Raw genomic sequence first — 13,240 nt, 5'->3', positions numbered from 1 at the left:
GGAACCTGACCTCATCTTGCCATTGGTAGCACTAGCAGCGCAGAGTGGGGAAGTGTGATGATGGAACACCTGAAGTATTTGGAGGTGCCCCAGCTTTGTTTTACATGCCTTGGTAGCTTGACACAGTGGTTGGAATATTAAGTCCAGCTGGAGGTCAGGACTGGTTAGCTCTGACATATTGTAAAGGTCGCCTGGGCTATACATTGTCTCAGTCCCAAGGTGAGAGGTCCACAGTTGCTTTTGGTGCGTAACTTTGACCTCAGACATTTCATATACTTTGGCTGACACATGATTTATACTAAACTTTGTGAAGCTTCCAGGCTTTAAGGACATTTTCATGAGTGATGCTTTTGTGAATCCAGGTAAATGGTATGTGCCAGTTTATGTTAGTGAGCCAAATAGCACTGTGGTTTGCAAAGCAGTTTCCGTTTCTGTCAATACCAGGTCAGGTGGTGATCAGTGTTCATTAGCAGTTCAATTTCTTAGCACTATGAATACGGATAGAATTATGATCTAAGTTTATAAATCACTGCCAGGGTCCTTCACCAGACACCAGCATGTGTAATTTATATGCTAGCTGGTCAGAATTTCCATGTTCATTTTGCACAAATGGTTTTCTGCATATTTCTGAACTTTTTGCACATGTAACTGGCCTGTCCAGTTCTAGAGGTAATGGGTGAAAGTCTAGAGGTAATGGGCAAAGCAGTTGTCCCTTGAGTATGGATGGACAAAGAAGACATGGAACTTTCCAGATGAGAAGAACCATATCTATATGAAGAACATGATTTATGTAAAAGTCTTAAAAATATTATTTAAGATTTTTTTAATGTAAATCAATGTCAGACCTTAAGAGATTTGAGTTTGAATAAGGCTTTTTGCTTTGTGTTTCAGCGGCTGTTCCCCCAGCAGCGCCAGCTCCTGAGCCTGAGCCCAAAACTATCGGGCATTACCCATCTCCACCATTTGCCGTTTCCACCCGAGCCACTATTGTTGCTGCCATGGAACGCGCTTCTCAAGGCCGGCACAAAGTCATGGACTGGAGAGCAGTGGTGGCCATCTTTGTCGTGGTGGTAGTTTACCTGGTGGCGGGAGGACTCATCTTCCGTGCCCTGGAGCAGCCCTTTGAAAACAGGCAGAAGAACGCCATCGCGTCAGAGAAGGCTGAATTTCTTCGGGAGCACCTTTGTGTCACCGAGCTAGAGCTGGAGACACTCATTCAGGTAGGCTGTGTGAAGAAGATGGTTCTTCTTGGAAGTTAGGAGAAACAGCTCAGTGGTTTATTGACCAGCTGAGTTGGTGGGAAGCAAAATTGTTCACAGAGGCCTTGGAATAGGCAGTGTGAAGAGCAGGCTCTTTCCCAGTCATTTTAAGGTCTGAGAAGCAGAAACTATGTGCCCAAAATATTGAAAATATAGAGCCATAGAATCATAGGATAAGCTTGTGTTGGAAGGGACCCATCAGGATCATGGAGTCCAACTCCTGACCCTATGCAGGATACCCTGAGTCATACCATGTGCCTGAGAGCATTATCCAAATGCTTCTTGGACTCTGTCAGGCTTGGGGCTGTGACCACTGCCCTGGGGATCTTGTTCCAGTGCCCAGCTGCTGTCTGGGTGAAAAGCTTTTTCCTGATATCCAACCTAGATCTCTCCTGACTCAGATTCATGTCATTTCCTTGAGTCCTGTCACTGGTTAAGAGACTGAAGAGATTGGTAATTGTATTCACTAGAGTTATGAAAGATGTGTGCAAAGAAAGGCAGAACCTAATATCTGGAAAAAATTTTTGAGAGAGGTGTCAAATTTGCAAGACTTATGCCCTCATCTCTGCAAGTTTTCAAGTGGTCTTAAGTTCTTAATTCTTTCTTCAAAATTAAACACAGCAACCAGAAGGGCACATAGAATATGATAGGTGGGATTTTTGAAATAGATATTCAGCCAAGAATTTTGAACTTACAGATTTACTTTTGTAATTTTTAAATAAATGAAGGAGGATGAAGTATACAAATCAAAGTAGAAAGTAATGGTCATTTAAAAGCTGTGGAATTTTTAGTCTGATGCATTATGAAAAGTTTTAGAATCAATTTTGAAGGGAATTATTGTGAAGTATGCAAGGATAGGTGGAAAATATAATAACATGCAAGAAAGGTCTATCAAGGATAGATTTATCTCACATTGATTAAAACTCTAGACAAGGAAAGTATTACGGATCTTACAAGACTTCAGTAGACTATCTTCTGGGATGCTATGTAGAAGCCTATCAGTTAGCCTGGATAAAACAATGATTAGATAAGAAATGTGACATACCTAAGGAATTTATTCAAACTTCAGCCTCATATTTCAGATCTGAATTTTTGGCAGCCTTCCAAGAGCACAGTGTTTTTCTTTGGGGTGTTGCACCAGAGCTCTGTTGTGGATTTCAGGCTGTTTGAAAGAACATGGAGCTATCCCCTGAATTCTTGTGTCCATCTAGTCAGCTGTGTTAAAAAAACCCTTTCTGTAGGTCAATCAAATTTATAAGCTTATTTCTTTTAATAAGATGCTCCAATATCTCATTGAAGTGATAGAAAGGGCCTTCTCCTACTTTTCAGCCTAAACTTCTTTGCATAGAGATGTGTTCTCTCCCTCTTGTGCTCTGTGTTCACAGAAGACAGGTCAGTTCTGAGTCAAAAACTGTGTCACTGTACCTGTTCATTTGGGAAGCTTGGTGCTACAGCTAACACGACAAATCTGCTTTAGTAGGAAGAGTATTGTTTGGATCAGGGATGGCTTGGATCACATTCTTGATCTGTCTGCAAAAGAGACAGGTGAACATGTTAGGTTGGCAGGATCCAGGGATATTGGTTCAGATGTGTTTCTCTTGGCAGTGTTGCAGAGATCTGTATTTCTCTCTACTCCTTAGAAATAATGATTAAAAGTTGTTTTGAAAACACTAAAAGCGAGAAGCTTTTATTCCCTTGGTGAGATTGTCACCAGTAAAACACATGCAAAATACGTACTTTCCAACCAGAAAGCAGAACTCATATAAGGTACAACAAGCAAAGCACTTCAGCAGATTGTACCAATTGCAGTAGTAACAGCCTTTATTATCTAGTATAAGTTCTGTACCAACACTAATTCTTTATTTTACACAATAGTTTTCTTCTTTCACCTCAAAAGTGGTGATACTAAAATAAAGAATACACGTACTCTGTAATTAGAAGACATATTTTGGACAAATCTTATAATCTTCTGACATTTCAGTATGTCCTCAATTATTACAATGCGCAGCTGGAAGTCATTGTGCAAAAGTAAATTAAAATGTGTTTAGCAGCTTAGGATGTGAATGTCTTAAGGCCAAGTGATGTGAAATATTGAAATAGATTTGTCAATTAGGAACAAGTTTTTTTTGATTCTTCTGTATGTCTGGGGTTGAAACCAGCTCCAGGAATGTAGTTGGGTGTGCTTATACAGAAAACTGATTGTAAGTGACTTGCACAGAAGAGCAGTGAATGAACTTACTTGAAGATAATGTTACGCAGTTAATGCTGGGCTTCCACAACTTCATGTCTATGATCCCAGAAGTGACATCCCCCCTGGCTGGCCCAACACATTTCTGCATTGCACCAAGTGCTGCAACAGCCTTTACAGCTGTGAGTTCAGACTGATGTGGCAACCTCCACGGGTGCTAGCTGCTGTGCTGCGTGCCATCTAACATTAAGGCAACTATTCATAATTATTGTTATTTGGTTACCTGAAAGCCCTTAAATTAACACAGATCATATTCTGCAGAATGACTGTGTTGGTTCACCTTTGTGCTTTGGAGAATACAGAAAATACAAAAAAGGAAACCTTAGAACTAACTTATATTATTTTACTGTGGGGATGGCTCTGGAATAATCTTTTCAGAAGACCAAGGGAGTATCATGGCCCTTACAAGACTAATGATGAAGAAATGTATATACCTTTCCTAAATTTCAATATTTCAAAGGATTCTGCTTTGCAAAACCTGTAAGAAAGATGTACAGCACTGTATGAGGAAGCTGTTAAAATTTAGTGGGGATGAGACATCCTTTTCACATTTATCTCCAAAAACCCATTGCAAATATTAGCGCTGATAGCACAAATGTGAATTGCTGAGTCCAGACTTGGAAGTACATTCACAGACTTCAGAAGAAATATAGTGATTAAAGCAGTGCAAATTCTTAGAAAGATTCCAAGTATTTTAAATTTGTATTTGACTGTTGGATTTTGGTTCAGATCTGTCAAATGCGAACACAATGACAAGTAATTTTTTCATAACAATGTCAAGTGTTTCACAGTGCAGTCCAAATTTTCTAAAGCCACCTGAAGTAGAAGTTCTCTACTGCAGATTTTTAAAGCCCATTTCTGCATCTAAAGATATTTGTTGCAGTGAAGCCAGTACACTGTTTAAGGCTGTAGGTGATCTATAGCTTGGCAAAATAATGAATATCAGATTAAGAAAATTACAACATTGCATGTTTTATCTCAGCACTTTTGAGTTTTCAGAGTTAGAGAAAAATGAAACATAGAACATGCTAAAAGACAATGAAACTTCAGATTCTTCAAGTTAGCTGCATTGTACCTATTAGATTGAATAGCAGAAGATAGCAGGACTTAGGTGACTGGACATAGAGTTGAAAAGAAAAATAATATTGGTAGATACATCTGCTAACATACCACAAACCTTTTATTTTTGCTTTTATGTGCTAGAAAATATTCTTATTAGTACCTGGGTTCAGAACCAAGTTATCCTGCCTTTGTAGTAACTCACGAAGAGGGTGTGTAATGAGGAGGTTAATCTTCTCAGAAAGATCAGATTTTATCTATCATTAGGAGAGATAGGAAGACAGTCTTTGTGTTTTGGCAAAGTAATTCCAATGGGCCTGATAAGGGCCTTCATACTCTCTTTCTATATGTCGTGCATTGTATATGAGTAAAAACTTCCATAATGAGCCCTGGACAATTACACAAGATAGAGGGCTTGCTACTTAAGAACTTACTTATACTATTGTCAGGCTGCGTTCTTCTTCCTTGTCCATCAAGGTTTTATTTAGGAGTGTGAGTGATTACAGTACATATGTATATTAAAAAAAAATCACCCACCTGGTAACGAAGTCATATTATTAATGTTCACTAATGACTACAGCAACCATTAGAGCTAGACTGCAAGCTGAAAAGGAAGCAGAGCTGAAAATAAGCTAGTCAGGCTTTACTGCCTGATTATATTAGTAAGAATTCATATTTTGGATAGGCACTTTGGATTAGTGTTCTGAACCAGTTTTACCCTGAAGGTAAATAAGAAAGGGAACATCCTGCAGAGATATTTCATTTTGCTGCTGCTTGCTTGGTTCATTAGTGTCATGAGCCAGCTTTTCTTTCCAGGCTCTTTCCATGTAAAAGGAAAAGAATTTTCATGTGCTAGAAGAAAACTCTAGATAGAGCAGGCAAAACCCAGTACTTTGAATTAACTGTGGAGAAGACTTGCATGTTGCTGAAGACAAGAAAAGTCTGTTTGAACTGTGAAGAAAAACAGTGCTAAGTATCTGATTATTGAACCTTCTACCTGTGCCTCTGGAGGTTATCTTGTCCCAACTTCCCTTCTGCCCTATCTTTATTTGCCCCTATTTCTCCTAAAAGGATAAGGAAAAAGGATTTCTGTGTCTTGGGTCCTGTCCTAGTTGGTGCAGGCACCCTGGTCTGTAATGTCAATCCAGAGCTGCTCCAGCTGTGTAGGAGACACACTGAGCCTAAGATGCTTCACAAGTCTGCAGCTGTCCTGTAGCTATATGTTGCTTCCAGAACTTAGCTGACATCTTTAGCAGGGACCTAAATCTTTTGGACTTAGTTCTCTGTGCATATCCCTTGTTAAATGCTGTAGGTCTACCCTTAGACACAACACATGCGTGACTATCAAATCACTCTAAGTGTAGGTAGATCTCTTCCAGGCTGATTGGTTCTTAAAGTCCTTTGTGGGATAGGTAGAAATATTTAAGGAATGGGCTTTGAAAGTTGTTACTTTTGATTAAACTGTAAAAAAACTTCTGGCCTTGGTCCTTAGAAAATGCTGTTGTGGAAAAGTGAATAAAGGTGAATTTATAATGAGGGTCCCTAATCACTGTATAAGGGGTGGAGAATAAGTAGAGAGTTAGGGAGTACATTAAAAAGTTATTAAAGAATTATTAAAAGCTGTTTGCTAATGAGAAGCATCCTAATAATCCTAATTGAGAAATATCAGAACATGAAAAGCAATTGAAGCAACTCTTTGTATGCTTGATAGAAATCTGCTTGGAAAAAGAATTGTAGAGGGAGATAATAAATATTGGATTAGAATGATCTGTGAAGAGGAATTAATAGAGCTAGGCAAAAAAAGGACAAGAATTTACTTTTCCTATCAAATTCCTATCCTTGATAACACATAAGGTAGGTACATCTTTGACTGTCTCATCACTTGAGAGGGACATTACTCTTATCCTTGAAAAAGATTTTTCTTCTTCATACTTGGGATCTTACTGGAGAAATTACAGAAACATGAACAAATGAACCAGATGAAAACCTTTCTCCATGGAGAAACGAGAAACAGTCTGTTTTGCTCTTCTCTCTCCACATCAGCTGCACCGGCTTCCAGCTATCTTGCTGCTTACGTAAGTGGAATTGATGACATGTACTTCAGACTGAGATTCAGTTTGGTTTCCCTCTCTTTGGGGATACAGGATTCAATTGTCCCAGTGTCACCACTAATTCTAGGCTTCTGCTCTGGGACTTGCCTTCAGTCCCATGCAGACCATGTCACCAGACCATGACTTTTTTCTTACAGAAGGACTGTACTGTGTTGATACCAAAGGGGCTGAGAGTAAAACACACATCTATGCAATGATGGGGAGAAAATCAGACAATTGTGATCAAAAATACATGTTTTTAAAAGCAAATAATATCAAGTACTTTTATTTACTTCGGTAGTTTTGTCATTCTCTTCACTCCTACCTGTCTGTTGGCTTTAGCACACATCCTTTACTTGAACATCCAGAAAGACAATTTCTGTCTTTTGAGGTATTTCAAATTATTGCCTTCCCTGAAATGGGTGGATTTCAAAAGAAAAAAATCACTGTAGGTTGGTAGTCATTCAGTAAAGAAGATTGCATGTTCAGTTTATAAACTATACTGAAAAAACACTGTGTACTTGTATACTGTGCTTGTAGCTCCTCAGGAGAAGGAAGAAGAGATTGGGAAAGGAGCAAGTGTGAAACAGCTTTGGGTACTTTTATGACCTCTTACTGCCAGCAATATTTCAACTATAAAAGTAGATGAAACTACTAGTTTAAAATATCTTAAATATGTGAGGCTTGTTAACACTTGTTAACAAAGTGTTTAGCACTCTGGAAATTAGCTTTTTTCCTACTCTGAGATAACCCTGAGGATGCCTCTCTTCAGGTCATTGCTGCAAAGCCTATCTGAAGTTTCAGATGGAAAACTTGTAAAATTTTCTGGTCTGTGTGAACTGGGAGAGTCTTGCCAGTGACAGTATGATTGTTTAAATTTTGTGTCAGTTTCCATCTAGCAGGATGGTTCTGTGTAGGTGGACTTGTGGTGGTAGTAGTAAGGCATTCTTTTCTCATGTATGAGCTGAAATGGGTTAAGTGCTGTTAGCTGCAGGCTGCTGGCTGCTTTTGTTTTGCTGCTCTCTTTTTGTCCTCCATCGCTGTATGCAAAATACAGTGTATTAAAAGACAGCATTGGAATAGTTGGATATTTATAAATGAATGATGTCAGTGAAGATTTAAAGAAAAAATGGATTTTTTCGGATGAGAAGGGAGTCTGAGGATCTCAAAGCTATCTAAGGCAACAGGATACTCCTTCACTTCAGGGGTTCCTGCTTGGCCCTGAAATACTTGCTAAACTGTGTAAACTTAAGTGTGATTTAAGTGTAATTAGCTTGCTCATTCACACACTCAAATGGAGGGCAGACAGCATTCCTTGGCAGAAGTAACCAGGGTAGCTGACGGTGTGTCATGGCCTATTTAAACGGGCAACCTGTCTGTTATGCTGATTTATGCTGCTCTGCATAAACCAACAAACGATCTCTGCTTTCACACCACCTGCAATATGCCAGCAACTGGTAGAGAAGCCCTTTCAAAGGGTTTGGTCTGAAACACATCCATTCCCTATATCGCTAATTCTTGAGGTATGGACGTGTGCTGAGGAGCCCTGGCTTTCTGCCCATATGAAATGAAACCAATGAAACCAGTCCAGCCTGGAGCTTGCTTGTGCTATAGTTTCACTATCAGCTTAGCCTGGCATGTAGTAGCTCTGCTTTTAAAAAAGGCTGTTCCATACTAATCTCTTTAGATGTAGCTGTCTCTGTTCTTGCCCATACACCTCTTCTCCCACTCCTTTCCCTTTTGTGAGGCAATGTGATGAATAACTAAAAGCTGGGAAGCAGATTAGCTGAAACTTGTCCAGGCTAAAAAAGCAGTAGAGGAACATTTATGACCATGAAGTGAGTTGGAAATATGGGCAAAAAAATGAGCAATAAAAATGGAAGTGGAAGAAAGAATGTGGTAAATAAACCATTGGTGGAAAGAGATTAATGAGGAGGAAAGTGTATCCTCAAGATAGGGAGAGAAGTGGTGTTAAATAGATGTGTTTAAAAGTCAGTGCTAAACCCATAAGAGAATATGAAGTTTTAGAGAAAGACTAAGAGAGAACTCATAGACATGACCAGATAAGAAGTAGGGCAATGGTAAAATAGAATGGCTAACCTTGCTTTGCACAGGGACTGTATAGGAAAAGGTGAAATAGAAAACCACCATGACAATTCGCAAATCACAGGGAAAAGAGAACTAGTTAAAGAAATAAGAAAAGTCAAATCTGTGTTGATAGGTGGGAATTCCATGTAGAACAAAGCCAAAGAAAAAGAGGATGCAAGTTGAGCCCAGCAATAAGTTCCCTGAAACTACCAAGGCTAAAGATTGGTGGCAATATTTAGGAGGAGGAGCAAATAACAGAAAGAGGAGGAGAAGGTCTGGCAGTAGTGTGAGCAGCTGATAACAGCAACATGAAGTGAGGCTGCAGCAGAATGGGAGAAAAGCAAAGAGCTGGAAATATTAGGAGGTAGAAAAAGAGAAGCTTGGTTCCTCTGCAGGGATTTTATGGAAATTAGACTCAGTTGGGAACATTTGGAAGGGGGAAAGGCAGACATTTCTGCTGCTATTCAAGAGTGAGGTCTGAATCTCTCTGTGATGAAGAATAGCTTGTATGAGATCTAACAGCAACCTGAAAATACCTGCTGAAGGGCATCTCAAAAGTCTGCTTAGAGCAATTCAGGTGAGTATACCAGATGCTGATGAGAGATTTATTTCTGTACTTTGTAGGCTAATGTGCTCAGCTCTGTCTTCCTTTGGACTGTGAGGCTGCAATGAAAAGTGAATGTGTATGTCCCCATGAGACAATATGGTGCATTTTTAGAAATTCCCAACAAACATTCAGGAGGCTGATATGTCTGCCTGATTTGATTCAGTATTATGTGGGACACAGGACAGTGACCAGGAAGCAGTATAGCTACCTCAGCTTCTATCCAGAATATACTTCATTCAATCACTGTCTGGGAGTCTCTGTATCACGTTGTATTTGTGGACATGAGATCATGCTTAGTGTGGCAACTGGGAAGTTTGAGCTGATCATGAAATTTATGATGTGTCCATAGATATCTTATTTGTTAATTTCAAACAGGGTATATATATGCCATATTTTTTTTCTTTTGTTAGCATAAAATATAAATTACTTAATAAATTACTGATTGTCTTGGAATTTAAATCCTTGGCTGACTAGCTTTAGTTGATTTCAAAAACACTATTTGTATTTACCACCTTTCTAGCTGCTTCTAACATGAGCTGTTCCCAATGAGGAATTATTCCTTTGGCAGTAGTTGCTGCAAGAATGATATTTATGGAAGAATTTATGGTGTTGGTCCTTTACTTCTCAATTGCTTTGTATCTTTTGTCATTTGTTTTCTGCATTTTACCTTTCTTCCACCTTAATGGATATTCAGTTCAGTTGTATGTTCAACTTATGTGTACAGAAGAGGCTATACTATGAGCACATATTAAAAACTTAAATTGAGGCTGTTTCCATGGTCCTAGAAATTTCCCTTTGGAGTCTATACCAACTAGCATAGGATACAGTAAGGCATGCATGATGCTGATTCTTTGTATTTGCTTTCCAGCGTGCTGTTGATGCTGATAACGCAGGAGTCAGTCCTGTTGGAAATTCCTATAACAGCAGCAGTCACTGGGACCTTGGAGGTGCCTTTTTCTTTGCTGGAACAGTCATCACTACTATAGGTACGTTTACTGTTTCTTTTTTAAAAAGACACAGTCACATTGATAATGAAATAAATTTCAGGAAGGTAGGCAACAAAGAAACAAAGCAGATGAAGTGTATTTCTCTGTTAGCAGAAGAGACTCCAGCATGTGTCAAGGGCACTGAGTCTTTGGGTAAGGGTCAGAAGCTGTCTACATAAATAGGGTAGAATAGCAATGCTGAGCTGAAAACAGGTGACACTCATGCAGGCTTTATAACTGTTCTTGATATAGATTGAAGCAATCTACAAGCAGTTGCTTGAGAGCAAGCAATTCTTTTCATACCCTCCTCCTTTCCATAACTGGAAATATATTCTCATAACTATTACATCCTGTTAAAAATTCTTACTTGCTTTCACACTAACAATTGGAAGGAATTACGCAAATGATACATTATATAAAAAAAAACCTTTTTTTTTTCTTTCTAGAATTCATGGCTGTGATTATTGACACATTTCTCTGTATTAAACGAAGAGTATACTGAACTGCTCCATTCTCTTTTCTTGAACCACTTATTTTAAAGGATAATTATTCAGGCCCTTATCATCTCTCTCCCCACGCATTGTGTCCAATATATTTAGTATTAGATCTCTGAATGCTGGTCTTGGATATGCTAAGGGTTTTAATCTCTCCTCTCTAAGCCAGTTCCTCTCTTGAAGAATGTTCAACAAGCTTGGATTTCAGAAGATGGTCTGAAGGAAAAAGAAAATAAACCAATAGCATTGTTGATATAGTTAATCTGCAGACAATTATACAGTAGTTTTATAATTTTAAGCTTGATTTCAGTGCTGTCATAATAATCAGATCAAGATATCTAATTATTTGGAAATCGCTGGCAAATTGTTTGTTGTTATTTGCATTTTCTATGAGTATTACTCTGCTTTCAATATTGTATAATTGCTTCTCCACATTACAGCTGTGGTGCACGCACTGGTGACTGTACAGACAAATAACTTGATAATCACATAACCCTTCAATAAAATATGAGAATCTGACTAAATTCTGTAGACTTTTAAAGCAGGTAATACAATAACAACAAAAAGAATCCTGTGGCAGTTAGAGACTTGCTGTGGTGATCATCTCTAACAATAGAGTTAGAGATGCCTTTGGCTCTGCCTTTTCTTTGCTGTCAGAGTGACGGGGAAAGAGTGATTGTATAGAGTGTTCCTCTATATTAAGCTATATTACCATGTATTTTTGATGGTAGCATAAAACCAGAGGGTGGCAAGAAAGAAAAGATTTCTGATTCATATGTAAGAAAACCCCTCCTTAATATTTGTTTACTCAATAGACCAAAGTGACAAGCTTTTAAATTAGTCATTAAATAAATGCCACTCTGTAGGCATAGTTCATGCAGGCATATTCATTGACATCTGCTATTTAAATAATTTTGAATAGACCTTGTATTTTTGCCCATATTTGTGGTAAATTCTCCATTGATGTGATTTTTATAAATCTCATTCTGCATAAAATCTGTGTATTGTGTCAGGGCATGAAAATGGTTTCAGTTTATGCACCAGAGGCCTGTTAGGCCTCCTCTTAGGCAGAAACTCAGATTACCTGATCAACCTCAGTCCAGTGGCCCATGGAGCCTGGACTTTCTCGGAATTTTAGGAGACATCTGGGATGATAGAAGCAGCCTGAAAAGGACAGTAGGTTATGGGACATGCATTATTGTGTGTCAGCATAGTTCTTTCAGCATTCCATGACAGAGAGGTATATCTGGTGCCAGTGATGCCAACCCAGCAGGAATAGGACCTGACACTTTCATACACCTCCTCTCTGGACGCTTTATTGATGCCTTTAGATTTAGCTTTCATATTTTCTAGATTCTGTACTGCTTTAGTATGTAACTCTGAACTTCATATAAAGTGTTAGCAAGTTTCCTTTGCAGTTCAGTTAGGCAAAACAATCCTTGTCCAGCCAGAGAACCAAGGACACCCTTGCAGCTTCAGGCCCAAAAAATATAAACAACAGTGAATTGAGGAGAGCAATTTGGGAGGATGAGACTTCATAACCTGATGCTGTAAGTGGACAATTAACCCAAATATTAAATGGACCAAAACTTATAAAAGTGTGAAAACTTGTGACTCAGGGTCCATCTTGGGTGTAGCCACGGCTGGGCTCTTTTACTGCCCAAGGTGAATCCTTTGAAGGTCTTTTAATAAATACCTACTTTATTCCTTTAACACTGTCTAGCCTCTGTTCTAGGTAGCCTCTCAAGGCATCATTATTGCATCAGTGATTTGTGATTATATGGTAATTTTTAAGTATTATGTATAGTGAAAATCAAAATCTCTATGGCATTTCAGTTAAAATAGCTGATCTTAAATAAAAAAGGTGCAAATATTACTGTCCCCGTTCTTGGGTTTTTTCTCTTTAACATTTTAACAGAACTACCATGTCTACTGGAGTCAAAATGCTTTATTGAAAAGAGTTCAAGGGAAAATTTGCGTGGTGTGGGTACAGTTTGGAGGCTGCAGTGTAACTAGTCAGTATGATGAGGGGCTGAGGAAAGTATGAGCTAACCACTGGAAATGAGCCTTGTCCACTGAAAATGAGCCTTGTCAGGTGAATCACACTCCTATCAGGAAACCATTGGCACAGGCCAAGAGCAGCAACTGCATGCAGGCACCAGGCCAGCATGGAGGGATTTTTGTGCCATGGCATCAGCTAGGTCAATTAAGCAAACAGCAATTTTAGAAAGACAGAATCTACAGAAAATATGGGTTACTGACGCTTCAAGAAAAATGGAATAACAGAGGGTGGCTTACCCAGGAAATGACATCATACCATTGAAAGTCTATAAATAGGAATTATAGATGGAACAAAGGTATGCCTGCAGGAAGAGCAGTTTTTTAAAACTTATTAGACTGTTTTCTAAA

The 13,240-nt window shown here is 38.8% G+C and overlaps 1 protein-coding gene across 1 annotated transcript in view; it reads left to right on the top strand.

The window, feature by feature from the left end:
• Positions 1–13,240, top strand: part of KCNK10 (potassium two pore domain channel subfamily K member 10) — a 53,496-nt gene that overhangs the window by 22,172 nt on the left and 18,084 nt on the right. Inside the window, exons 2-3 of the mRNA XM_059848188.1 lie at positions 892–1,220; positions 10,220–10,337. Coding sequence (XP_059704171.1) covers positions 892–1,220; positions 10,220–10,337 — 447 coding nt within the window. The remainder of the gene's footprint in view (positions 1–891; positions 1,221–10,219; positions 10,338–13,240) is intronic.

The sequence above is a fragment of the Haemorhous mexicanus genome, chromosome 6 (genome assembly GCF_027477595.1).
Source record: "Haemorhous mexicanus isolate bHaeMex1 chromosome 6, bHaeMex1.pri, whole genome shotgun sequence".
NCBI classification, from domain to species: Eukaryota; Metazoa; Chordata; class Aves; order Passeriformes; family Fringillidae; genus Haemorhous; species Haemorhous mexicanus.
Note: the sequence above shows the minus strand (reverse complement) of the source record. Positions and strands in the feature narration are given on the sequence as shown.